The sequence below is a fragment of the Dermacentor variabilis genome, chromosome 4, assembly GCF_050947875.1.
Source record: "Dermacentor variabilis isolate Ectoservices chromosome 4, ASM5094787v1, whole genome shotgun sequence".
NCBI classification, from domain to species: Eukaryota; Metazoa; Arthropoda; class Arachnida; order Ixodida; family Ixodidae; genus Dermacentor; species Dermacentor variabilis.
Genome location: NC_134571.1, coordinates 192,715,353 through 192,743,047, shown reverse-complemented (window position 1 = coordinate 192,743,047; position 27,695 = coordinate 192,715,353). Strand labels below are relative to the sequence as shown.

At 43.9% G+C, this 27,695-nt stretch overlaps 1 protein-coding gene across 2 annotated transcripts; it reads right to left on the bottom strand.

Annotated features, from left to right (window-relative positions):
- Nucleotides 1-22,847: 22,847 nt before the first annotated feature.
- LOC142580029 (uncharacterized) lies at nt 22,848-27,278 on the bottom strand. 2 transcript variants are annotated; one of them, XM_075690764.1, is made up of 6 exons: nt 26,442-27,278; nt 25,688-26,044; nt 24,134-24,354; nt 23,905-24,064; nt 23,455-23,551; nt 22,848-23,084 (listed from the first exon to the last, which is right to left on the bottom strand). In XM_075690764.1, the coding sequence occupies exons 3-6, from the start codon at nt 24,350-24,352 to the stop codon at nt 23,057-23,059; spliced, it is 504 nt and encodes a 167-aa protein (XP_075546879.1). In that variant the 5' UTR covers nt 24,353-24,354; nt 25,688-26,044; nt 26,442-27,278; the 3' UTR covers nt 22,848-23,056. The 2 variants fall into 2 exon arrangements, with proteins under 2 accessions (XP_075546879.1, XP_075546878.1); XM_075690763.1 differs by lacking the exon at nt 25,688-26,044.
- Between the last annotated feature and the right edge of the window lie 417 nt (nt 27,279-27,695).

Genomic DNA, 27,695 nt, shown 5'->3' with positions numbered 1-27,695 from the left:
AGAGAAGGTGGAGCTGTTGAAACACCTGCTGGGGGCACCAAATCAGCCTACAGTAGCAGCGTCTTCCTGGAGTCCATAGTGTGCGACATCTGTACTTGGTCCTTGGCTAAAAGAACATAAGACTGCCCGGAGGATGAGATACAGAGAATAGGACAAGATGAGTGTGCATTTAGTCTACCTCGCAGGTTGCGAAGCACGTCATTATGCATTTTCCTTACCACCACTTAGGCAAAAGTGGCAATGCTGTGCAATGTGTTGTTGTGATCATCACGTTTTAAATCATATTGTATCCTCCATTTCATTTCTGTTCATAATAAATAAATATATTGAATGATACACCTTGTGAGTATTCATGATGTATTTTATTACAACTCACTGCGTCTGACTCAAGACAGATGACAGAGAACCTAGGTAAGGTAAAGAATATTTATTTGTGGATCACTTGTACAAAACAAGCTGCGAGAACAAGGCATGGTAAGGGTATCTTAGGAATTGTGGCTTAGCAAAAAGAGAATATGAAAGTGCAGCACATAACCACGAGACTCTTGGCACTTATGCATGGAAATGCAGTGTACAGGTGGCCCTCTCTCAGCCATGCTTGGTCAACAGCAGCAAGTGCAGCTAGCATTAAAATGCAGCGTACATTCTCTCTTGCCTCCCACACTTCTGTGTTGCTCGACATGGTAATTACAAGCAGACAATTTGTTGTAGCCTACTACTTACAAAAAACCTGCAGGCACAATAGCTTTGAAAATGATAAAAGTCCTTAAATGCTCTAAATATCTGTTTTGACAGCTTCCTTCATTCACTTGTTATCTAAGCAGGACTACTGTTACCACTACGAAAAGCCACCATAATGTAATAAGATATTATATTCAATTGCCTGCATTCTCGCGCTGCATGCTAATATCAATAATGTAAAATTGCCACTAGAAAACAATAATATGAACCTGCAATGAAACCTCATTTTTCTTAAGGCCAGGAAAGAGGTATGGAAGACATCATGAAGCTAAACCGAAAAAATAGAAGAACAGCTAGATTCAGTACTAAATAGTCGTGGCTCACTGAATGGTGTGAAGGTACCGTACAATTTGCTTCAGTTTTTTGTTTCTCCTAGCTGCTTCAGCACTTTTTCTGTTTTTGAGTCTACAGACGCTAGCATTTCAATAGGGTTTGGCCTGCTGGCATTTGTGGTACCCACATCCTCATAGTCAAGGCCACTGTCCCCTCCTTCAATGCACATGTTGTGGAGTATGCAGCATGCAAGAATGAACAATGTGGCCTTCTTTACTGTCCAGAATTCCAAGTACAAAAGTTGCCTGAAACGTCCTTTCAGCAAGCCAAAAGCATTTTCAATGCGTACTCACGTTTGGCTCAAGCGCAAGCTATATTTTACACATTCAGGGGTCAGGGAACCATAGTCCCTGAATGGTGTCAAGAGATATTCTTGGAGTGGATAGTCAACATCACCAAGCAGATGATGCCTTCACAAACTCCTGGTGATATTGCACTTTATTTCTTCACACATACATTGTGTTGTGAAATCCTAATGCAGGCTATGTGAAGAGACTACTGGAAGTGGTTATGCTGGACGCTGTCACAGTGTTACGGACGAGAAGGACCACAAATGCGAAGATTCCGCCACCTCTCAGCAGCCGCTTTCCTAAAGCATCAAAGGAAGAGCTTGTAAACAGGCGGAGAACAAGATTCAACAAGTAGTTAGATATTATGGTCTTGTAGCAAAATGTAATGAGAATGCCAACAATATGAAAAGCTGGTTTGCTCCTAACACAAGCCATTGTAGACTCATGACACAGTGCATGACAAACTACCTTTGTGACAGCTTCACGACATCCATGTAAATAACTTTATAAATATGTGTTTGTGTATGCTAGGGTTGGCTGTTTTTCTATTTTACATGTGTGGCAACCAGATAAAATGACACTGAATAAAATATATATGTGCTTCCAAATTCACTTTTTATTGTGCCAAAAACATTTACTACATGCATGAAAGTTGTAAAGTCAATTGGTAAGTGATGCAATTCATATTGGTTCATAATGTCAAGATCGGTGCATGCAGTAGTTCAGTTCCTTTACTAACATGTTTAAATACTCACTTCGACGCAGCTTGAAAAATGTTTGAACCCCGTGTACACTCCATTATGAGATGGATATTTCTTCCGGATAGCACACAGGACACAACTTGGCAGAATGCGTCTCTTGTGTTTGCCCATTCTTCTCCATATTAGATATGCAAATTGCCGATATGCAGCATATCTCAACTGTCTGTAAGTGAAAGTAAATTATATTGCAGCACATATCTGATCTATATCAAATCTCACCTGTTTGTGGGTTCTTTTCCTGATAATGTAGTACCTTGCTGTACAAGTGCCACTTCAAGCACAGTCCTGTTCAGAAAAACGTCTTTAAATTTTCGGGACCTTGTAATGCATTGTGCATGCTTCTGCTTTTGAGTGATTTCGTTAATTTCTTGACAGCAGCAGCAGTCCTCTTCATTGTTCATTGGAATACAGTGATGGCACGAACACCTATTAAAAGTGAAGTGTGTTTAAAATGGCATCAAAGACTACCAAAGAAGCATTTGCACTCATGAACACATGCAAAGAACTAGTATCAAATTAGCAAGTGCACCTTAGCTTGATACATTATCAAGCACGCAGCACGTATACGGCCAGCCCTGCAATTCGGCCTGCGCACTTGCTGTATATGGCCACAGAAAGAGAGGACTACTTTCCACTAGCAGGCTTTCTAAACGCAGCACGAAAAGATCGGAGCAACGAAAACAAAGACTGCACGAGCGCGGACTGACTGATGATAACTGGTGTTGGAAGGCCTTATGAATACACGAACTCGCCCAAACCTAGATTTTGATTTACTGCGAACTCCTTCGTGTTAGCACGCTGAACGGAAGGTGCATGTTTATTTCCCGTCCTCGACGCAGGTTTCGTCGCAAAGCGCTGCGAATTTTCTATTTGCACGAGTGTTGTAAAACAGCCTGCACGCAGCTACCATAACGCAGTGCAAATGTAGAGTTTGCATGTGCTGGAAAGCCGGGGCACGCCAGGACGCTACGCTCCCGCCCCCGTCTCGCGCACAGCGAGAAACCGACCGTCTCACGTAGCCGACGGAATTCGCCGCCTTTACGACTTCGGTTACGAGTAGTGTGCGGATGGCGCACAGATGAAGGTCACTACACGTACTGCATGAACCGGGAAGCTTTTCACGCGTTTGAACCGTCTTTGTAGGTTGCGGACAGCTTTGGACAGCGCACAAATGCCGACGATCGCATCCCCGCTTACGTTCCACGAGGAGGCATGCAGGAACACAACACTGCAGTTGTTTGACCGGAAACGAGCTCACTAGATCGGCGAAAGATCGGCGAGATCAGTAGATCGCTTTGCAAAAAACATACTCACCAAAGAGCATTTCCAACACGAGGAGATCCCAAGACTTCGCTTTCGTTCTCGTCGAAAGCACTGCTCGCACCAGCATCGTTTGCTTCTTCGAGAGGCCGGCTCTTAGCAATCGGCTCGTACATGTAGGGAGCAACGCCGAACTCTTCAGAAAAACGCAGTCTCTCTAAATTTTCCATTACCTCTTAATTTTGCATTACAGCACCAAACTACCTGGCACCGCACTTCATGTGGAGCGGCAGCGGTCGGTCGCTAAAGTTGACGTCACGGGTCGCCCGACCAATCACAGGCGGAAACGAGACGCGTGAGCTGGGCGTGTCCGCTGCTGCACTTTTCGTCGAAATAAAACATATTTGCGCTTTCTTTCGCACAATTTCGATACGATATTCGAATTCGGAGGGTTGAAAACCATTATGTACACATGTTCACTCATTTTTTCTGGGAAACCTTTCAGCTTCCCTTTAAGCACACTAAAGGCTCTAAATTTTAAATCTGAGTGTGAACCCTTGATTGGAGACATTTTAAACATGGTGGTGCTTAAGGAATATGGGAGGTCAATTCGTTTCTGCTGGGTCCCAAGCATCCGTGCAATTAGAAAAGCCTTAACGGTAAAATGGCAACGCGAATGGGACCTTTGTGCCGACAACAAGCTACATCTCACGAAACCCATAGTTGGCGAGTGGAAGTCATGCTATCATCAGGAGCGGTTCATCGAAGTAGTTTTATGCCGACTACGCATTGGGCACACACACCTCACACACAATTACTTACGAAAGAAGACACACCAACATGCGAGAAATGTCAACAGCCACTAACAGTTATGCACATATTACTCACATGTACACAGACGGAAACACACAGACGAACACTTTTGCACAAATTATATCAGCTACACATACCTTTACACCCTGCTCTGATTTTAGGGGATGATCCGCTAGTCCCATTATGTGACGTCTGTAAATTTCTACACGACACTGGATTTTTACATAAAATATAGATTACTAACCCAGCCTTTTCCTTCACAAACTGGATTTTAAAACACCTTGTGTTTGGCGCAGCATAGCCTTAGCTGCTTTTGCGCCATTAAACCCCATTTAACTAACTATAATAGCTGCAGTGTTTGTTATGCAACTCGGTTCTGAACGTGTGCAAGCAAGACAGAACAAAATGCCATGAAATTGGGAAAACCTTTTTACCTTGGGACTGTTGCGCCATCTCAGCCACACAATACCTAATTAGGCTGACTTCGTCCTCATTCCCATTTTCGAAAGGAAGAACAGGTGTCTCCCGACTAGAACCTGCAGAAACAGAGGGTCAGTGCAATCAAACGACACCTAGCTGGCAATGAGCTGATATGCTACCTGGCAGCGACGTCATACCGCCGTATTCACAAACCAAACTTATGCTTATGACTTAAGTCAGTGAACAGCCCTTAACGCGTTTCAAGAACCAACCTTGTACTTATCGCAGAACTTTTCTCGTTCTTATGGTCGTGATAAGTAAGGCTCGGTTAAGGTAGCCTCTGACCTACCTTAACGCTCCCTTGTATACAAACAAAATGGCGGCGATGGACGACTTCGAGGAGTTTGTGGGCTACCTGGATCGCCACGAAGAAATATCGACTGGAGCAGCCTTCGAATACGCATCGCCGCCGCGTCGAGTAGTCAGGGATCGTTTAAATCCGATGGAGCTTTACAACGACGACGAGTTTTTGTGCCGATTCCGCTTCAGCAAAAGTGCCGTGCAGCAGCTGCTCGCAATGCTGCCTCTGCGGGAACACACCGACGGACGTGGGTTCCCTGTGCCGCCTCTCCTGCAGCTCCTTATAACACTGCGGTTCTATGGAGCAGGCACATTTCAAGTTGTGACCGGGGACCTCGTAAATGTTTTGCAGCCGACGGTCTCCCGGGTCATCGAGCGCGTATCTACCATGACCGCGAGAAGCCTGTTCACTGCGCTTGTGAAGTTCCCTGCCGCTTCAGAAGTGAGTGGTGTGATGAGCGAATTTTATAAGTTAGGAAAGTTTCCCGGTGTCAGCGGGTGCATTGACTGCACCCATGTGCCGATTAAGAGCCCTGGTGGTGACCACGCCGAGGTTTATCGCAACCGAAAAGGATACTTTTCGATAAATGTTCAGGTGAGTGCCCATTTCAAATACCGAAACGCAAACAGAAGTGGTACAGAATGCCGCTGGTATTACGACTCTGTATGTAACAGACGTAACACCAAGTAAACCACCAGAATCATTTACGACGCGGTTTCACACCGCCAGTGTACATCTGTGCAACAACAGTTGTCGATGTTTCGAATTTGCTAACCCGAATCTGCACCAACGTTTTGCCCCTCATTAAAATGCAAGTGCCGTGACCAGCACTTTGAACCGGCAACGTTTTCCTCAGCGTCGTTCCGATGAAATCACAGCGCCGCCAGTATATAACCCTTTATGTTTTCACCCAGTATAATCTCGATTGTGTGTGTATTTTTAGGGACATAAAAAAATATCAGTAGGTTATTAACCCCAATGTAATGGAACGTAATGAGAACAAGCACGCCTGAAAATTCGGCAAGGGTACATATAATTGCTAAAGTCAACTTTGTCGGAATACAGTGCTGTTATGCGGCGAAGATTGCGTCATGAAATTTGGGGAAGCATATGCACGCGTTCGTTAATTATTCACGCTCGCACGTACCGCAGATCACACGACGACTCGGCTCTTCGGATCACCAAGCGCGTTACAAGCGGTTCGCAAAATCTGAAATTTAGCACGTTGTTAAGCTAATGTACTTGGGCCGCGACGACTCAAAAATTCGTATCGAACATGATCATGTAATCAGATTCCACTGCATAACTCTATCACAGAGCTACACTATTACGAGAACAGGATTATTGGAGCACCCGCTTTTGTTTTACCACTCTGGTTTCAACAAGTGTATTCGCGCATTTTGCACAATCAATATAACCATTACTGTGGGGCTTTACAGTAATGCTCATACTTAACTAATGACAAAAAAAGTCAACCAGTCTGTCGGTTATGAATGTGACGCCACCATAAAATGCTTACCTGTACAGAATTTTCTCTATGTGCAAGTACATTTTGGATACCTACCGCCCTTATTAATGAAAGTTGCTGTTTTGCAGGGCATCACGGGCCCTGACCTACAATTTTATGATGTAGTGGCCAGCTGGCCAGGGTCTGCCCATGATAGCAGAATTTTCGACAGCAGCCGTGCAAGAGTGCTCTACGAGACTGGTGTCGTCCCCGGGATTCTTCTCGGAGATATGGGCTATGCCTGCAGGCCATACCTCATGACTCCACTCAAGGATCCTGACCAAGGCAGCCCAGAGTACAGGCAAGCTAGCTAATTTCTATGAGGCAGTGCTGCAGATTATCAGAATTATTTTCAAGAAGAAAGTGTCCTGCAAAAATGGTCGAAAAGCTTCTTGCATGCAAAGCAACATATTTGAACATGCAAGACTAGACAAAAGCCAACACAGAATTGAAACACTTTTTATTTGCTCATTTTCAATAATGTTCCCGCAATTCATTTCAAGAGCTCATCGCCGAAAGGCAAAATGCATCAAAGAAAGAAAGACAAAGCACTGTTCATATTACATCAAGAGCAATTGATCGCCTCTCTTTCTGTTAATGTTTTCACGGCAAAGAAAAATAATGCAGCTATTTTTTTCAGGTACAACAAGTCACAAGCAAAAACACGAAACAGTGTGGAACGTGTGTTCGGCATATGGAAGAGGAGGTTTCCGTGCCTTCAGATGAAGCTGCAAGTTCAAACAAACACTACACTTGTAGTTATCACTGCATGTGCGGCGCTTCACAACCTCAGCAGAATTCTGCGTGACCCATGCCCTCCCGATGTACAGCCCCTCACTGCACCCAGTGTTCACCAGCCTGCACCAACATTGCCGAATGGACAGCCACAGACCGCAGTACAAGATTCCAGTGGATTTAGAACCCGTGCTCGTATTATTGCCGATTATTTCTCGTAAATCCATATAAACTCCGCATTCACTTTAGATTACTCTTTAATTAAAAAGGACAAAAATAGGCAGGTAGGTAGGTTGAACTGGTGGTGCATTCAGCGATTCAGTACGTTCATTTCCGGGCAAACAACTGTAGTGTTATGTTCTTTCATGCCTCCTCGTGGAACGTAAGCGGGGATGCGCTCTTTGTGTGCTGCCCCAAATCTATCGGCAATCTACGCAGACTGTTTAAACGGGGGAAAAGTTTCCCGGCTCTTGTAGAATGTGTAGTGAACTTCATCAGCGCAGCATATGCACGCTACTCGTAACCGGACGGTCCATTTCTCTCTGTCCGTGAGAGAAGGGGGAGTGCAGCGTCCTGGCGTGCGCCAGCTTTCCAACACATGCATACTTTAAAAACTTGCACTGTGTTATGGTAGCTGCATGCAGGCTGTTTCACAACACATGTGCGAATAGAAAATTCATGGTGCTTTGCGACGAAACTGGCATCAAGGGTGGGAGATAAACATGCACCTTCCATTCAGCGTGCTAACACGAAGGAGCTAGCAGTAAATCAAAATCCAGGTTTGGGCGACTTCATGTATTCATACCGTCTTCCAAGACCAGTTACCATCTGTCTATCTGCACCCGTCCCGTCTATGTGTGTTCGTTGCCCCGACCTTCTCGCGCTGCATTTAGAAAGCCTGCTAGCAGCAAGTCATCCTCTCACTCTTTCTGTGGCCATATACAGTAACTATGTAGGCCAAACTGCAGGGCTGACTGTAGCACACGTGCTGCACGCCTATAATATGTATCAAGCTAACCTGCACTTGGTACAGTTGACGACAGGTTTTTTGGACGCTCAAGGGACCGCGAAAATGTCAGAAAAATCAGGCAGTCCGAAAAAACAAATGAGATTTTGGGGGGCACAATTTATTGCTTACTATTGAGTCAGAGGCTGGGAAAAGTGATTGATCTTCTGAGCCATGCTTCGCTTGCGTGCAAGCAGGTCCGCCTGAATTTTGGCAAGAGCTGTCGTGTCGCCATAAGCCGACGAAAGAGTTGCGACCGCTTGCATCAGCTAAGCTTAGGTCGACTGCGCTGCTGCATGCGAGTCATCGTCGCTCTCGGACTCTGCAAGCACTTGGCGAATGATTTATTCATCCGTGAGCCCGGCGCACAGTTCCAACTCGCTGTCCACGTCCGTGAACTCCGAAAACGAAACGGTCGAGGGAATTTTGACACCTGCAGTGCGAAAGTTGTCGATGAGGTGCTCACTGCCAGACAGCTGCTCGATGACACTATCCTCGTCCAAGAAAGCCGAGTTGCCATTCAACACAAATCCCGCGTGGTGGAAGCAGTTGCGCACCGTTGTGGGTGGCCACCGACTTCCACGCATCAGCGAGCATGCTGAGTGCTCCAAACAAATCAACAGAGTAGACTTTTCCACTGTCGAGGCACAACGCCACACACGAAAGCAAGCGTGACCGATACTTTACCTTCAGGTTACGTATCACGCCTTGGTTCATCGGCTGTAGGATACTTGTCGTCTTTGGGGGTAAGAACTCGACTCACACAGACTTCGAGAGAGAGAAAAAAAATGATTTTTTTTCTCGATATCTCCCACAGACTTTCGTTCCACTAAAACTACGCAAGTTGTTTATGTGCCCGTGTGCAGCCCAGTTGTCGACAAACAACAAAACTTTGCGGCCTTCTAGATCAAATTTATGATCTAGTTTTCTCACATAGCTTTCAAAAAACTGCTGTATTATCCATGCCTTCTTGTTCGCCTCATACAAGACAGACAGGTACTTTACACCTTTAAAGCACCTCGGAGCTTTCGACTTGCCGATGATGAGCATTGGCAGTTTTTCTGTCCCCGACATATTGCTGCCGACCAAAACAGTAACTCGTTCCTTACTGTGTTTTCCACCATGGAAAGGGTCTTCTCTGGCATAAGCTTAAAAAAAAGGTCCGGTCTCGCCGCAATTGAGTATGTCGTCTGGCGAGTACTCCCGTAAGAACGACTGCAGCTTTTCACAGCGGTAGTCCGCAACAACGCTCAGGTCAACAGCTGCACTTTCGCCACACAGTTTCATAAAACTGAGATCAGCACGCTTTTTGAAGTTTCAGCCAGCGATCGCTGACCTTAAATCCCTCAATGCTCATCTGAAGCGCCATCATCTCGGCTTTCTGTTTGAGGAGGGCACCGGAGACGGATTTGCTTGCCACTGTTGACTTCAGCCAAACAAGGAGGGCCTCCTCGAGCTTTCGATAGGTGCCTTGGCTTACATTTTTCTGCCAACACCCAGTAGACTTTCCCGCTGCCTCCAAAATCTTTTGCTTGTTTTTCATGTAGTCCGAAAGAGTATGTTTGGAAATTTTAAACTCTTTTGCGACATCTGCCTGTGATCGGCCACCTTCGACGAACTTGATTGCCACTTTCTTCGCCATCAGCATTGTGGCGTACTTGCCTCAGTTCATCGGAATTCTCGAGGCCTACAACATAGATTTCTTCTCCATTGTGAATTAGCATGCTTGGCTAAGCAGTACACACAGCGCAGTCGTCGGGAAGTTGTCACACCGACTTTGTTGAGTGCTGCCACGTTGTACGAAAAAATAAAGTTCCGGAAACAGCGTCTTGAAGCACTGAAGCCGATTCAGTCAAATGCGAGCCACAGTAGCTTGCTACTGCTAAGCTTGTCAACACCCTGCAAACACAAACAGGCAATCGAAGGAACAAAGAAAAAAAAAAAAGCATTGCGTTACGGCAGTGACGCTGTTGCGGAAGCTGCTAGCATATAGCCTCAACCTAGCGTCCAAGTAGCAGAGGAACCGCCATGCAAGACCGGCACCGGTTTCGAGACTACAGGATGAAAATATAAACAAACAAGATGGCGGCGACACAGCTCAAGATGCGCGGCAGTTGGCCCGGCTGACGCTTGGAAAGTCCAAAAAAATCGAACAGCCCTCCCTAGAGTGTCTGAAATTTTAAGCCACATAATACATTGACTTTATGAGGTATGTCCTGGGGCTGGGAAAAAGTCAGAAAAATCAAGCATGTCCAAAAAATTAGGCGTCCGAAAAATCAGTCGTCGACTGTGATTTGTTACTATTTCTTTGCATGTGTTCATGAATGCAAAAGCTTTTTTGGCAGATCAGCAATGCCATTGTAAACACACTTCACTTTTAATAGGTTTTCCTGCCATCACTGTTTTCCAAGCACTGTTGTTCTCGAGCGCTTGAATTTATTTCGCTTCACAGCAGACAACATTGTCGCGGCCACTGGTGTTCGTGCAAGCGTAGGCTGCACAGAACGCCGGCATGATTGGCCCACCACTTCAATTGATGCTGCGCACGTTGACTACCGCTCTACATACAAACAAAGGAATGCAGGGTCGAGCGAAGCAGATTATGACGCCACGCACGCAGAAACAAGCACGGTCAGGCATGGTCGCGGTGACTGCGAAGGAACGGAACACCAGTGTTGACGTCACTATGCCGCGGTTTCCCGTCTCCGCTGACATCGTCAGCGCGCAGTTATTGACGGGGGGGTGGAGCGACAGTGCAATTTTAGCCGACAATTACGTCACTCTTAAGTGAAAAGTCCCCCCCCTCCAAATTTTACCTGCATGGTTTATAAGGTTCCCGCATCCGTATATGAGCATCTTATTGAATTCGGCACTCTTCAGCTTCCCTTTAATATGCAGTTGGCAGTTGTGCACTGATTATCATCAGCAACACAGCTTTGCTAGTTGTCATATGCCTTTTCAACAATCTCCATCAATAGCACCTAACCGTTGCCAAATTCAAGACTGTTTACAACTTTTAAATATGCTGCTTCCCCACAAAGTGATCCTATGCACTTTGGCTGTTACGAATTCAAGGCCAGGAGCAGGAGCTACCTAACGTTGCTTTGTTTTTTACATGTGCAATGACATTCAAATTCCACAATAGAACATTTCAGCGATAAGTTGTCTTGTCCAATGGATTCAACGCAGTGAGACATGGTTATCGCATACAGAGCCTTTGAAATTGGTGGTACAAAACATCATGCCTGTGTTTCTCAGGAGACTAGCATTAAAAATGTGATTGTTTGCACATGCGTGCACATAGCACAACAGAAATGTTATCAGCATGCTCTGCACAGAATGAAATAAACAGTACTCATTCTTGTTTCACATATTTCTCGACATGGTGGCTTCTGCTGCATTGAGATTCATGTATATGTCAAGCTCTATCTAGCAGAAGATTTTGCCGTGACGTGTTACATGAACTACATCTAGATGCCGCTTTCATCCTTCGGCAGAATGCTTCTTGTTGAAGCCTCTTTCAAAAACATGCAACAAACAATGTGTCAAACAGATATGAATTAGATGAATTGTGTAAGGGCCTGTACTTGCTCAATCTGACTTTTGCAGGTGGTCGGATGAAGGTGGATGGCTGGCCAAATGCCTTGAAAAATGTGTTGCCTTGTCAGACTTCTCAAAAAGTCAAGGCACGTGGAACACTAGTCAAAACATACGCATGTGCTTTTCAAGGCGTCTAGCCAGCTGTCTACCCTTGTCTGCCTGCGTGCAGAGGATGGCGCAATGAGCAATTACAGGGCCTAAAATCCATGAAGTTTACCCGTGATGACCATGAGCTTCACATGAAGTTTACCATTTCTGAATGGCTGTGAAAGGCACCAACGTCTACAACTGCCATTTTTCAATCTATTCATTTGTTGATGCTGCAAATACAGTGTGAGGAGTACAAAGCTACAATGTACAAAATCTGAAAACACCCATGTACTTAGGCGCACGTTAAAGAACCCCAGGTGGTCCATATTCCCGGAGTGGCCCACTACGGCGTGCCTCGTAATCAGATTGTGGTTTTGGCATGTAAAGCCCCAGAATTTAATTTAATTTTCAGCTACAATGTAGGCAAACTGGCACTAATGCAGAGGCTATATGTTGGGCAGCTGTCTACCCTTGTCTGCCTGCGTGCAGAGGATGGCGCAATGAGCAATTACAGGGCCTAAAATCCATGAAGTTTACCCGTGATGACCATGAGCTTCACATGAAGTTTACCATTTCTGAATGGCTGTGAAAGGCACCAACGTCTACAACTGCCATTTTTCAATATATTCATTTGTTGATGCTGCAAATACAGTGTGAGGATCACAAGAGAGAGAGAGAAAGAGTACAAAGCTACAATGTACAAAATCTGAAAACACCCATGTACTTAGGCGCACGTAAAAGAACCCCAGGTGGTCTATATTCCCGGAGTGGCCCACTACGGCGTGCCTCGTAATCAGATTGTGGTTTTGGCACGTAAAGCCCCAGAATTTAATTTAATTTTCAGCTACAATGTAGGCAAACTGGCACTAATGCAGAGGCTATATGTTGGGCTGCTGAGCTCGAGGTTACACGTTTGATCCAAGCTGCGGTAGCTGATACATTCTGATGGTGGCAGAATTGCACAATGCCCATGTACTTTGATATACACGAAACATATATTACAAGACATACCGTATTTACTCGCATAATGATCGCACCCCTGAATTTTGTCGGCAAAATTCAACTTTTCCTTTCCTGTGTAATGACCGCACCCTGAACTTGTCGCAGCGATATGTCGTGTGCCAAGTCTAGCTAATGATGATCGCACTTACCTTCTGTCAAATGCTACGCAAACGATTCTTGAAAACATACCAAGAGGTCTGCATGCACCGAACATTCTTAAGCAGATGCGATCACTTTCTGCACTTCCATGAAAAAAAAAAAAAACTACAACCAAGCTTGCCTCGGCTTTATTTGTAGGCATCATAATGGATTTGGTCAACAGCAACAACATAAAGGGTGCCTTTTGATTCCTCTCGTCTGCACTCGTGGGCACGCAACGAATCGCGGGCAGCAACAATAGTGGCCACGTTTACGCTGATAAGTTAGAAATGTACCCTATTCATACGCCCATGCTTGTAACGCAGCTAAGATATTCGCCCACCCTTAGTGGAAACGTGCCATATTAGGATAACAATGAAGACATATGTCGCAGTTTCCACAGCATGCCCGCTATGTGTTTCTGTGTCACTGGCAGCTAAGCGTGCCCATCTCTGTTTCTGTCCCCTCAAAGTGGACATGGCTATGTCGCAAACGTGCCGATATTAACATTATTCATTACTGATACGGAAGAAACTGTTTCAATGCGCGTAATGTACTCACAAGAAGAAAAATAATCGCGTTCAGCGCGTTCGGCTTGCTCCGCCGGCCGTCATTTTTGTTTCGGTGTCCCACACTGACAACGGCAGCCGCCTGCTTGTCACCGTGCTGCAAATGCGGGATCAAAAAAAAGTTTATTTTCGTGGGAAATTTAACTCGTACAATGATCGCACCCCTGGATGTGCACCAATTTTTTTGACAAAAAAGTGTGATTATGTGAGTAAATACGGCATATGATCATATACGAAAACTTTTTCTTCTGCCTCACTCATTCTTTTTTTGCAGAACCTTCATCTTTAAGTCAATAAGGGCCTTCTTTGCTTTAACCCCTTCACCGTTTTTTTATATCAACGAATTTCTCCACAAAACTGCTTATTTTTTTTATTCCTGATTTCGATTATTATTGCAATAAAAAGCATGTATTCGATCTTAAAAAAATATTTAAAGCAAACACGAAGTCAAAGTAGCATATTCAAGTTTATTGTTTCTCAGAAAAAAGAAAAGGAACTTTCTGCTGGTAATGAACAATAAAAATTAAAGAATGACCACAGCCACCGATTTCTTAACTCTTTCACTGAGTTGTGGTGACAAAAAGTTGATTGCTTCACCGAGGAAGCATTGGGACGGTGTGGTAAATCTCAAAACAAGGGATCACGCATAGCGGTTTGTTGCAGCTCTTGCACCAAAATCGTGTTTCCTTCCTAATTTTCCGGCCTTTGTCTCCTTGCTTTTTGCAGCAAATGAAGCATTTCCTGGTTGGAGTTGCCTTGTTTTCGGTTGGAGGGATGTAAGCTGGAAAGTGCCTCTCTTGAAGTCGTATGGGATCAAGTACGCCAGAAGGCCGGCCACGCTTTATCTTTCGCGCGGGGTCGAGGTACCTATTGAAGATTGCTTCAATAAGGGCGAGGCGGAAGTCGAGGTGGTTCATCTTCCCTCCTTCCTTTTGATACAAAACAAAGGAGTTAAATGTCAACTCATCAAGCAAGTGGCGAAAAATCTTCTTGTAATATATTTTCTGCCGTTTTCTGGGGACAGGGTAGTTCGCCAGCATCTGGTCTGACTTGTCGACACCGCCCATTGTGTGGTTGTAGTCCCGCACGATGCTTGGCTTTGTCACGTCCCTCCCTTTCGAGTCTTTGAACGTCTCCATGTTTGCGCTGTGCACAGTGCTCAGGACAGTCACTACTTTTTTGTCGCGCCATTGGAGGGCGACACACTTACCGCGCTGGTAAGCTTGGATCTCTCCCTTTTTCAGCTTCTGTGTGCGGAATTCGGGAGGCATGTCTTTTCTATTTGCTCTGACTGTGCCATAGACATCTGTGCGGTTCAGGAGGAGGAGGTCGACGAGCTCTGGTGACGTATAAAAATTATCTACGGTCAGGCAGTAGCCTTTGCCTAGCAAGGGCTCCAGAAGCTTCATCACCACTTTCGTTCCCATTGGAGACGTAGGGTCGACATTTGCTGGTGTGCCGAGGTTGGTGCCTTTTCCTGTGTAGATGATAACATCCCACACGTACCCCGATGACGCCTCACAAAGCATGAAAAATTTCAGGCCAAATCTGGCTCTCTTGAGGGGAATGTACTGTACCCAGCCAAGCCTTCCTTTGTAGAGCATAAGGCTTTCATCAATGGATATGTCTCGCTCCGGTACGTAGGCTGAGCGATAGTTCTTCAACAACCGAACCAGAAACGGCCATATCTTGTGCAGCTTCGGCTGCGGGTGACTGCTAAGGTCGCTGATACTGGAATTATCAGCAAAGTGCAGCATCCGCATCAGGAGCTGAAACCGGTTGCCACTCATCACCTCTCCGAAAATAGGTGTGAATAAGAGCTTGTTCCTGGACCAATACCAATCCTGTCGTGGCTTCTGCACAATTCCTTGCAACAGCAAGAGACCAAGAAACACCCACATCTCCTCCTCAGTCACCGGCACCCATTTTTTGACGCGGCTATGCTCACACGGACCGCAGCCCTTCACCTTCTCAGCAGCATTGCGGTTAGTTTCTTCGACCACCATTGAAATGAGTTCATCATCGAGGAAACGCTGAATATATTCAAGCAAGTCACCAGGCGAGCTTATAGTGAACGTCTTACCGGGAACTGCCAGAAAAGGAAACCGAGGAGGTCGTGTAGGAATGTTCGTGACGTCGATCTTCATCCACTGACGCGCGCTCGCACAGTTCGCTTCCGAGCAATCATCTTCTTCATCAGAAGAGCTGCTGAGTACAACATCACCACTGTCATCCTCGCTCCCTGAAACAATGTACACATCAGTGTCTGAATCACCATCGTCTGACGAAGATGACGACGAAGAAAAGCGCCGTTTCCGAGAAGACGGGCCAGCAATACACGTGTCGCCTCCACTGGATGCCATTTTAAAACCAAGGTTGCCCTACGAAAAAAAAAGTTTACGCGGTTGAAGAAAAAGAAATTAAGCGGTCAGTGCTGCCATCTGTCGAGTAAAAATGCAAGCTACGCCACAAACGTGCGCCGCTCGTCCGAAACGCTGGAGGGAAGAACGTATTCAGCGCGGACGAGCTACACTCGTCCAAAACGGTTTGGGGACGGCCTGGCAAGAACGAGCACAGCTCGTCCAAAACGGTTAAGGGGTTAAGATTTTCCATTATTTGTGCATGTTCTGCCTGCCTTTCCTCAAGTCTATCCTTGTGATCCTCACGAGCGAGTTCCATGCGAAGTGCATGGTCTTCACGAGTTAGCTTCATCTTGAGCAAGTGCTCTTTCCTTTTTCTCTGAGCATCTTTTGTGATTGAAGCAAGCAGAGCGCCAAGTTCGCTCCTCACAGCATCATCCCTTGTGCAGGATGACCGGCTTGCGTTTATCCGCCGGCGGGCTGTCGGCACTGGCGGCACAGCAGCTGGCGGGGCTGGAGCTGGTGGGCATGTAGCTAGGGGTGATGCTGGCTCTGGTACAAGCTGAGCAGTTTCAGCATTTGGTGGCGCTGCACACTGCGAAGCCGCTGCTTCGTCCTGGTTTTCAATGTCCCACTGCCAGGAGTCATCATAGTCCATGTCGGCATCTGCAAAGTTATTGCAATCAGAGTTGACATTAGTGTCGTTTCCACAGTGCTTGTACCTTTTACAATCCACTTTTACGAGTGCGCTGTGAGCTATACAGACATTTTTGCCTTGCTACATAATGCACCGATGTTGAACAAAATACTGCACTGTACTTACTATTAGGACATACTAAAGAACTTGACACAACGCAAGCCAGTGAGTACACAACAATACAGCATGTTCCTGCTGGTGCATCCAGCTGAAGCAGGTTGAATGAAACGGTGACAGTAATAACTATGCGGTTGCATTCAAACTTTTGCATACAAGCCGCTCATCCTCATATTAGGACTCATTCTCTGTTTCATGGGCCATGAAAATAACTAAACCAATGGTGTCTATGCTGACAGTTATTTGCATCACAGGTAGGCTTTCTGTGTATATTGCTTGTTGACGGCACATAATAAACAGGAAATTATGGGCACTATTGCATGGGAAAAAGAGGCGCTTTGGAAACGCTGGAGAGGTTTGCCCAATAGCAAGTCTACCTGCTATTCCACACGCATGTGGCAACAAATGAAACACATGTATGACCACAAACACACAGCATAGGCACCCATGAACATACACAGCTAATTATATATCGAGTACACGACACAACATGGTCAATTTACAGTTATCTCCACAAGGCATGGTGCCTCTCGTATGTTCAGAGCAGATAACATTATGACATCTCTGGATCCAGACAGTGCAAGAGCATATCGATCCATGTGTACTGTACATTGCACACGTGCAACTTTGGCGATGTAACCACTCCACTGTAAAAAATAAGGGATTTCCGTTTGCAACACTGACATGAAAACAATGAAATAATGCACAAATGCAACTGCAAAAACCAGTTTTGGAAGCCTTTGAGACAGAACCAATGACTGCATCATTCCTCGTTATAGTGTCCATTATACGAAACCATAAATAAAACCCTTGCTGCACTGCTCCAACCTCATCACCATGATGCCCAAAAGTAATGTCAGCACTTCGACATTAAAAAGTAGCTTAGTTTCTTGCAATACTGCTGTGTCAAATGCGTAATACAGAACGAGTTGTTCATTAGCCACCTGCAATGCCTCATTTGGTGCCTTTCTGTATTAGCAAATCTAGTTTCCTAAATAATTAGTCCAGATATAATATTGCACATAAACTCATACTCACCATCTGCATCAGTGCTTCGTCCCGGCTGTGACGAAGCCAGCAGTGCTGCTACAGCTGGCGTCGGCTCTGCGCCAGGGCCAGTGCAGTCGCTGTCAAATGGATTGACAAGGCGTGTGGCCATGTGAGTTGCCACTGCACCGACCCTGAGCAACTCGTCATTCATGTGGCGTCCTGCCGGGGCGCCACCACCTTTGAAAAGCAAATATCAACGTTAGCAAAATAACGATACCTCTTCAGTTTCACCGCTTCGAAAATACTGGCAGAAACATATGAACACATCATGATGTAGCTTAAGTCAGTTTGGAGCCATGCTAGCTGAGCACAAAGGAAATACAGACACAGGTCGCCGTGCTCACACGCACATAGCACCAGGCATATGCTAATGAACTGCAACTGTGCCCAAGTTTTCCTTGTCCCTGGTATTTCATTACAGCACACGATAAGCCTACACGCAAAGCTAGTTGATGATGGCGTTCGCCCAAGGACTGCATTAGCACGCTTTGCAAACAAATAAGGTAGCGTTTCTTTCACAGCAAGACGTCCTTTGAGGTAGCAAACGACGCCTTCAAGAAACCAAAACATGAGCAAATTTGCCGGTCGTGCAAGTGTGTCGCGGAAAACAAACATGCGTAGGCACATCCTTTGTTTGCCTGCATGTTACGATCAAGCAAGTTTACTGCAACGTTATTTTTGGCGATGAATTTATTATGTCCTCGCCACTGTTCCGTATGCACACGCACAAGCTGTTGCAGAGTGCGCTAGAAATCAGCTGTAGCGATGGCTTCCCGTGCTTTCATCAAATATATATGCAAGCAAGATGCAGAAATTTCGGCACATGAGGAATAATGCTCACCTGTTTTGAATATCTCCCGCGTGTCTTCGGCTTTGGCACGGCGCCACTTTTCTTTGAGATTGTCCCAGCACTTCTTTAATTGCTTGGACGTTCGTGGCCGGACGTTGTGGCGACTGTTAAATTCGTCGGCCAACTTTTCCCAGGTCTTCTTCTTTGCGTTGATCGACACCGCGTCAGTCCGTTTACACTCAAGCACATCGCGGTGCCTCTCCATCAGGATGGTGCGCTCTTCGTCCGTGAAGTTAATTTTGCGCCGCTCCATTCTCAACGCGGTTTACCAAAAAAAAGATAATACTACGACTATTTAAAGAACTAAACTGATAAAAAATGAGTAAAATAATGCACAGCTAATTATAAATAAGCAAGAAAAAGCGAAGGAAGTAATAACAAGGCAAAACAACACGGACGGACAAAACCAATCTGGAGAAGACGGTACAAAAACGTGCGCTGCGTCTAGTGGTTTAGACCAACGTGGCCAGACGTAAATGGCGGACTCACCAAAAACGGCGAGCGTTTCATCAAGTTTTATCAAGCATTTATACATTATTTATGTACAGATGCTTGTGTGCATGCCATTATTGCTTTCTTATAATAAAAGCAGTTTAAACGTCGTCAAAGTATCTATTTCGTAGCAAAAAATTCTCTAGCCTCGCTCCCAGGTAAAACACTTAACGAGTGAAGGGTGCCTTTCATAAGGCACACTTACGGCGCGTTAAGGTGCGTTTTCGAAACGCACCTTGTTCTTTCCTTATACTTATACTTTTCTCGTCCTTTCATAAGTGACCTTATCGCGATAAGTTAAGTTTGGTTTGTGAATACGGGGGTTTCCTTGCAGAGGCTCCATTCTGCGCTTTTTTCAAAACCAATGAAACCTTACATTGAAAACAACTACCAAATGGTCTGCCAACAAAAAATATGCGAATTTTATAAGCTTAGGGCCAACATTTAAAATTTTCTAAGTTACTCATGTTACTGGATCCTTATCTAGTGCACCACCGGGCAATCACTTTTCCACACACTAGTGCCAGTGAAAGTAGCAACTTGACCAAGGTAAAATACGCAAACAAGTCTTACGTGTCTTGTGCTGCATGGAAAGCTGCAAGGGGGCAAGGTCATCATCGGAATCAGATTCCGAACTGTAGCGCAAAGGCCTAATTCTCTTCCGCTTCCCACCGCCATCAGATTCCGATAAATCGGACCTGAACCGGGCCTCTTCCAACTTTGCACGGCCATCTTCATATGTGTCTGAGGTATAGTGCATTGACAATAGTTAAAAGGCCGAAACTATGCACACGATCACATGTACCATCAACATAAATTAATTGAAACGCGGACAGTAAAGTGATGACAACGACTGCTACGTGCAATGGCTTTGGAGTCAGCTGTTTCTAAACATGCATGGAGCAGTTCAAAGTAAAAATTTTAGAGTGAAATAACCCACTGGCATGCACATATGCACGTAAATTTGCAAACCGAACAAAGCAATGCAATATAACTTCGGAACTGGCGTTTGAATTTATAGTGACAGTACACATAATAGTCAAGCGAATACTCACGGAATACACCTTTCACGAGCGCATCATAGGAGAGGAATCCCGCATCTGGTTTTGTTGCGCGTCGAACCATTCTTGTGGCTCTGTCTGATGGCACTTTTGGCCACAGAAATTTGTCACCATTTACCCACGTGAAAGGCACAACCTCGACTTCCTCTGTAGCAGTAAACTCCACAATTGCATACATCTGAAATGATGCTACCATGCGCATATTAAAACAAAGAACCCAACTATACATTAAAAAAAGAAAGGTACACTATTTCAGCTATCGCTCTACACCATCCCAGACAGGCCGGACCACATGCACGCTAATCCCCTAGTAGCACGCTTTGTTGCCTCAGTGTGGCCACAACGTTAGCTTCTAACATTGCCTTAACGTGGCTAGCGTCCTCTTTTTGCAACGTTAACGCAACATACATAAGACAACGTTGAGACAATATTGCTCCAATGTTACATCAACTTTCAGTCAATGTTAAAGCAACTTCTGGAGACAATATAAATGCAACATTGCTACAACTTTTTATTTGCACACATGCAACGTTCCCACGACAATGTCACTGCAATATTGCCGCAATGCTGTCATAACATTTCAGAAACTTTGAGACCGCATTCTAAATCACTGAAATATTTCAGCTATCAATGGTTGCTGGTCAATAAAATAATCTCGTGAAAGGCTAAACAGTCTGCAATGGTATCCTCATACCACAACGGTTACGGCAGTTTAAGGTCGCAAGAATGAGCAACTGACCATTACTCCTTGCTACACAGTGATGCGGTGCTGTGCTATAGAATACAAATACTTACAAGGCTGCACAGCACAACACATTGTTTTTCCATACTTTTCAGACCGCTTACTCTAAACAAGTTCTTTATGTAATATTCATCAGCTCTCTACTAGTGCTCTTGATCATCTAGATGCTACAAGCTGCCGTAACCTGAAGATACCACTGCACGTGGTTATTCTGACAATTAGAATGATTTATATATATGGGTGCACATCACAAGTAGCCATCATTTGTTTCTGATAACGCTATTTTATTTGTCAAGAACTGAATCAACTACACTAGCATCAGGCTTCAGACTGCTGTATAACTGCACTTTAGCTTGGCATACAGCTAGTTTCACAAATATAACTTAGAAAAAGGAAGCAGACATATAATACACTTAATATTACATGAACACATTAGCACAGCTTGAAAAATGTGCCATGTGAGCTTACATTTCACTAATATGATTTATATTATTTAATTACTTTATAAATATGATTATATTATTTAATTACTTTACAAAGAAACTTGCAACAATCTACAAAACAGCACACATGCAGCCTATTTTGGCTACTCAGGAACAAAAACCATAGCTAATGTTTTGAACAGTTACTAGGCGCATTATCATAGCATGAAAACACACACACCTCTGAACTTGCATGTTACAAATATCAAACACTTCAGTAAACTATTTACACAACAAGAATAGCATACCTTGAAAATATGCAGTACCTAGACTTTGTATTTCACAATATAAGGAATTCATTACGTGCAGAAACTTGCAAAAAATATACAAAGTAGGAGTGCAACCTAGTTGGCCATTCAGAAACAAGCAGGGGTATTATGAACAATACAGTTAATTGTTGGGCTAGTTAACATCCTAAATTTAAGTTTATAGTTTTCCAGCACTACGGCATACACAACACATGAGCCGCCACGGTGGTTCAGTGGTTATGGTGCTCGGCTGCTGGCCCGTAAGATGCGGGCTCTAACCTGGCTGAGGCGGTCACGTTTCGATGGAGGCAAAATGCTAGAGGCCCGCAAATGCAATCTGCACACAAGAAATCTAAAGAATGAAGGCAGGTTCCAAATTTGTCGAGCACTGCAGTGACTGCACACAGATTTTCAAGTGTGAAAATCATTAGCAGAAGCAGACCACAAACCACATGTGAAGTGACAGAGGCGCATTATATTAAAAATGCTGGTTCACAATATGTGAGCAATACTTCAGTTGCATTATATAACATAGAAATAGTGTTTCTTTAACGTTTTTTTTGTGATAAAGTTGTGATATGTTCCTTTTTCCTTGTACGGTGTGCGCCTGCGCTGGACTGAGGGCATTTAAGTAGTGTCTGCATCATTAAATAACCAGTTGTCAGTGAGCGCCATGTTTTATCCTTCTTCCCAACTTAAGTAAAACGGCGAGATAAGCGAATTTGTACATACTTGAAGAAAACAGTGCAGCAACAGGGACAAGACAGAAGACTGTACAGGTGCTGACTAGCAACTGAAGGTTTATTGAAAAGGAAAACATAAAATATACTCCCTTTACAACCTAGAGCACGCATGGTCTACACCAACAACTCTGATAAGCTGTCAACTTCAGTCATGGTGGTCAGCTACAACAGGTAACAGTCATGAACGAGGACGGATGGGGTGATTACGCATGTGTTGCGGACCCCATCCGTCCTCGTTCATCACTGCGAACTGTTGTAGCTGACCACCAAAACTGAAGCTGACAGCTTATCAGAGTTGTTGGTGTAGACCATGCGTGCTCTAGGTTGTAAAGGGAGTATATTTTATGTTTTCCTTTTCAATAAACCTTCAGTTGCTAGTCAGCACCTGTACAGTCTTCTGTCTTGTCCCTGTTGCTGCACTGTTTTCTTCCAAGTCTCCTTCATCCCTTGTTTGGCCATGTGCCGTTGCACTGGAAAACTACAAATTTAAAGTACTGTCAACATTTGCCTCAAAAATTCAGCACATCTAGAAACTTCTTGTCCCCTTGTCCCCTGGTGGCCTCCAGCTGCTCATGATGATGGTCTGATTCATGACATCAAAGGCGAAGCTGCATCCCTGCAAAAAAATAAATAAATATGTAAAGAACCAAAAATTTTCTATCATAAGCATCTTGGTGGACACACTTCCAATAGCAAAACCTCTAACAACAAAAAGTGCAACATTAAGTGCAGGTTGCTGACACTGCTCAAAAATATGGATCAAGGATGAGGAAAAGTAAAATAACATATATACTTGCACTAAGATATCTTCCAAATTAACAAAACACTTCCTATTTTGTCTGCCCCCAACTTAAAACCAGAGGTTATTTAAACTCCAGTAATGCATGCAATAAAATGCACATATTTATTAGGAAATATTTAGTGTTGGCGCCTCTAAATTGCTGATCTATAACTGCCAATCATTAAAGTACTGAACTGTCTCTTACCGTTTCTTCTGTCTTGATGGTGCATAACGGAGCCATTCGGCAATCGAAAGATGTATTTGTGACTCCGTGGCCTGTGCGAAATTGCTTTTCAGCGTTTCTGAAAAAAAAATGAAAAAAAAAAAGAGAATGAATCATCAAAGACAAGGCTACATTGGTTGGCTTGGAGAAGAGGGTTAAAGTAAGATAAGAGAAAGCCTCATGGCTTGTGCTGAACAACGGCCTCATCACCCTTCGCTATAATAGGCAAAGCAGAAAACCAGCAGGGTGATGGCATGCCAGGAAAAGCCCATGCTATCAGTATAAAAAAATATACTGCTTATGTTCCTTACACAGGAAATGCATTCAGTGCTTCAAGCCTATGCATTGTTAACTGACAGCTAAAAATCATGGCATGCTGAAATGCGAATGTGCGTATGCATGCTACACATGAGAGATATATAAATATAGCACCTGTGAGGACTTGGAGCAGGTATAGCCCAATAAATGGCCTTTTTCCTTTTCTCCCAGTCAGAGAAAAGTCCTGGGCCAACGTGTCACACATGCATCTCCGCATAATTTTGCGTACAGAATCTTGCACTGATGTGCCACCGATTCGCGATAAATGGGCCATCTAGAAAAAAAAAAGACATCCACATAAAATTTCATGCATGTGTACTTGCAGAGCAAAAATTTAACTTACGAGGTCTGTCCTGTTTTTTTCATCATGAAGCTGCCACTCCAATTCTTCCAGCCTCTGATGAGTTGCCAGGGGAAGCAGTTCAAGAATGGCACTGCTGACAGGTTGTGCACACGGTTGTTTATTTTCTGTGATGGCTTGCTCTATCCTTTGGATGGATTTTTCCAGGCCATCTACCTGAGCTCTTATTCCCTTCACCTCCTTGAGCAACTTTCCAAGCATGGCTAAAACAAAGAAGAGAAAAGTAACTTGACCAAGCTAAAACATTTCACTGTAATGGTTTTAATCTTATGTAAGCAGTAACCTAAGTATGTCTTCATTCTTTCTACAAGCAAAGCAATCCACCTAAGAAATAGTAGTAACAGTTAAATAAAGGATTCCTGCCATTTCTTTCTTTAACCAATAATCTGCAAAGGGCCTAACTTAAGTTGCATGAATAACACTTTGCATTTCCAATACAAGAACACCATGCAGAAACATGCACACGTAACTTCACAGGATCCTTAACACAGCCAGAGTACTCGTGCTGCAATGAAAGGTATAAGAAATGCAGATATAAAACAAATTATTCAACAGTCAGACTTAAAAATGGTGAATTAAACATATGCAAATATTCTACTGTTAACATAAGTGCGTTTTCCCAAAAAGTATTGACTAAATTTAGGGGATCTACAATAACAGTGAACATATTTGCTTGTAAACGCACTGAAATAAATTAAAGACCTATTGCACTTTGAAGACTTACTATTTACATTCCACTCCCACTTTTGCTATAGCTCCACATGGAGCTGTAGAATATTTAAGTAAATGAATAAAATTAAATAAGATTAACTTATGGCAATGACCAATATGTGATCATGTGGCTGCTACAACTGAACAGACCAACTTTTCCATGCTAAATTGTAACACCATGGTTGGATGCAACCTAAGTGCAGTGAAGCTCCGCCCACATTTGGGACCCCCACACCGAATTCCACTGCAAAAAAATGTAGTCAACTGTTAAAGCTTTTGTGACCTAAACAAGAAGCTAATCACCAGACGAAATGATAAGACCAAGAATTTTGATGCTCATGCTTGCTTGATAAATTAAAACACTAAAAGCTGCTCTCATTTACTGTACTGATTGGCCAGCAGAGTAATATAGAGAATGTGAACCATGGCCCAGTGTTACCAACTTCTTTTTAAAATTGTATCCTACTACGGTAAAGCTCACAAATGCGGCAGGCACCTGCATATGACACCAACAGATGCATCACCAAAATTAAACACATTCAGTAAGGCAATGTTAGAGCAACACTGTCTATAAAGTGCCTAATGTAGAAACATTCGCATGATCATGCAACCTGCACCTTCCCTGTATGGCGGCCAGAAATAAAGGTTTGCTGTCGTCTATCTATACGCTCCACTTATGAAATAATCAACTATAGCCCTTCTATAACCTTTACAGAATTAAAAAGCACCTGACCAGACTGTACATAAAGTTGGACAAATTCTTGCGACCTGCAACTCATGTCGCAAGCATAATAAATGATTCCAAAGGCTGACAGCAGCCCCTACCATTTTGGTCAAGCTTCCTTTTTTCAGCAAAAGAATCGCCATCATCTAAAGCCACTTCCCGGCTAGGTGGGGCCTTTTGTATCTGGGGATCCTGTGAAGCAAGTGACTGGGGCTTGAACCGTGAAAATTTCACAATTTTTGGCGGTGGTGGTCGTGAAACAAACTTCGCAGTTTGTTGCGAAGAATTAAAGCACTGTCCTCGTAGAGGAACAGGAAAGTCGATGCTCTCTTCATCTGAAGACTCCAGGCGCGCTGGTGGCCGCCTCTTCCGCCTTTGCTGAATTGTTTCAACATCTGAGGCCAAATCTGATGTGAATTCTGCTTGCTGCTCTTTTTGTCTAGCACTTTCATAGCTGCCTAAAAAGAATGAATGTAATATTTATTGCCCAAAAAGAAATGAAATGCAAAGCACTAGTTTTAAAAAGACAAACAAAAAAATTTATAGAACTGTTGAACACTGAGTGGTGAAAGAAATAACAGCATAATATAAAAATGACATGTCCAAATTAATATGTTTAGTATATTCATCTACTCAAAATTTGCCACCTTCACTAGTTTCAATACAAAAGCAACCAGTTCTGGTACTAAGAGTAAACAAATTGTAGATACCTTAATTATAAGGTTCAACGAAGATAACTTTCAAGCTCAAAGTTTAGCTAACAATACTGCCAAAAATTTACCGATCTTACTGATAGTACACGAACTTAAGCTACCAACTTGAACATGTTTTTAGAAACTTGGGCAAGAAGCTTACCACATGTCCACAACACTCGACATCTGTAGCTAGTCCAGTCGCTTGATGGTGGTTGTTGCTCTTTGATGGCAGTAGTTATCTTTGCGGTGCTCTTAAATGGTGGCCACCTAACTGTGTTTTCTGAAATCCACGAAGTGGGCACGACGGAAACTTCATCTTCATCTTCAAAAAGAACGATGCTGTATGTCTTCCCCCCTGAAATTATAAAACAAAGAAAACTGAATTAATGCGATGGAATCCTAGCCACGGTGGGTGCAGTTTGATGAAGGTGAAATGTGAAAAACATGTATGTGGCGAGTGATGTCAGTGCAGATTAAAGAACCACTGGTGGTTAAAATTTATCAGCAGCCCTCCACTATATGCCTCTCGCCCGCCTTTAAACTCACGTCATTGTGAATCAATTCATGTGCCTTATCTACCCTGATAGGCAAGTTTTATATTTTACGAAATCAACCAGTGATCCCCGAAAATATTGCCTTTCCTATTATTCAGCAATGCAACTGCTACACTTGTACTGCAGGTAATGATATGGTGGAATGAGAGGTTTAACATTTCGAAGCTGCACATGGATTTTTTAGAACACAAAAGCGGAAGGCTGCCAATTAATTTTTGACCACTCAGTGTTCTTTATAACATGCACTGACATCACACACATTTTCACTCCATCAAAATGTAGCCACTGTGGCAAGGATTCAATCTCATGACCTTGAGAAGAGCAGGTCCAATGAAATGAACAGTTTAAATTAGCAAGTATACCAGCACAGGCTATACTTGTCTCATTTAGTCCATTCATTTCAGTGGACCAAACCATGGCATGTGTGCAATAGAGGAAATACTGCATAAGTATCTCCTCCGCTTGGCAAGCACATGCATTTATTTCTAATTTCATCAACAGGCCACACAGAAAGATCTTGTGAAAGGTCTTTAGCAGCAAAAACCAGGAGCTCTGAAGACGGCAATGGTTGCGAATACAAGTCAGCCAAAGTTATGAAATAGTGCCCACAGATGCTGGCCCCCGACACCGATTGCAACATATTAGTTACTAATACAATGTGACCTTCTTTAAGCTGGACACAATTATCCAGCCTGCCAAGCTTTAGCACAGTTCCTTCAAACTCTAGCAAAGAGTACTGTCTGCCTTGAAACCCTGGTGGCACAGGTCCATTAGAGTGCTCTCCTGACAGTCTTGGGTATGAATTGAGAGAACCTGTGGAAACATTACTAAGAAAGCGTTTCTCACTGAGGCGCTTGATA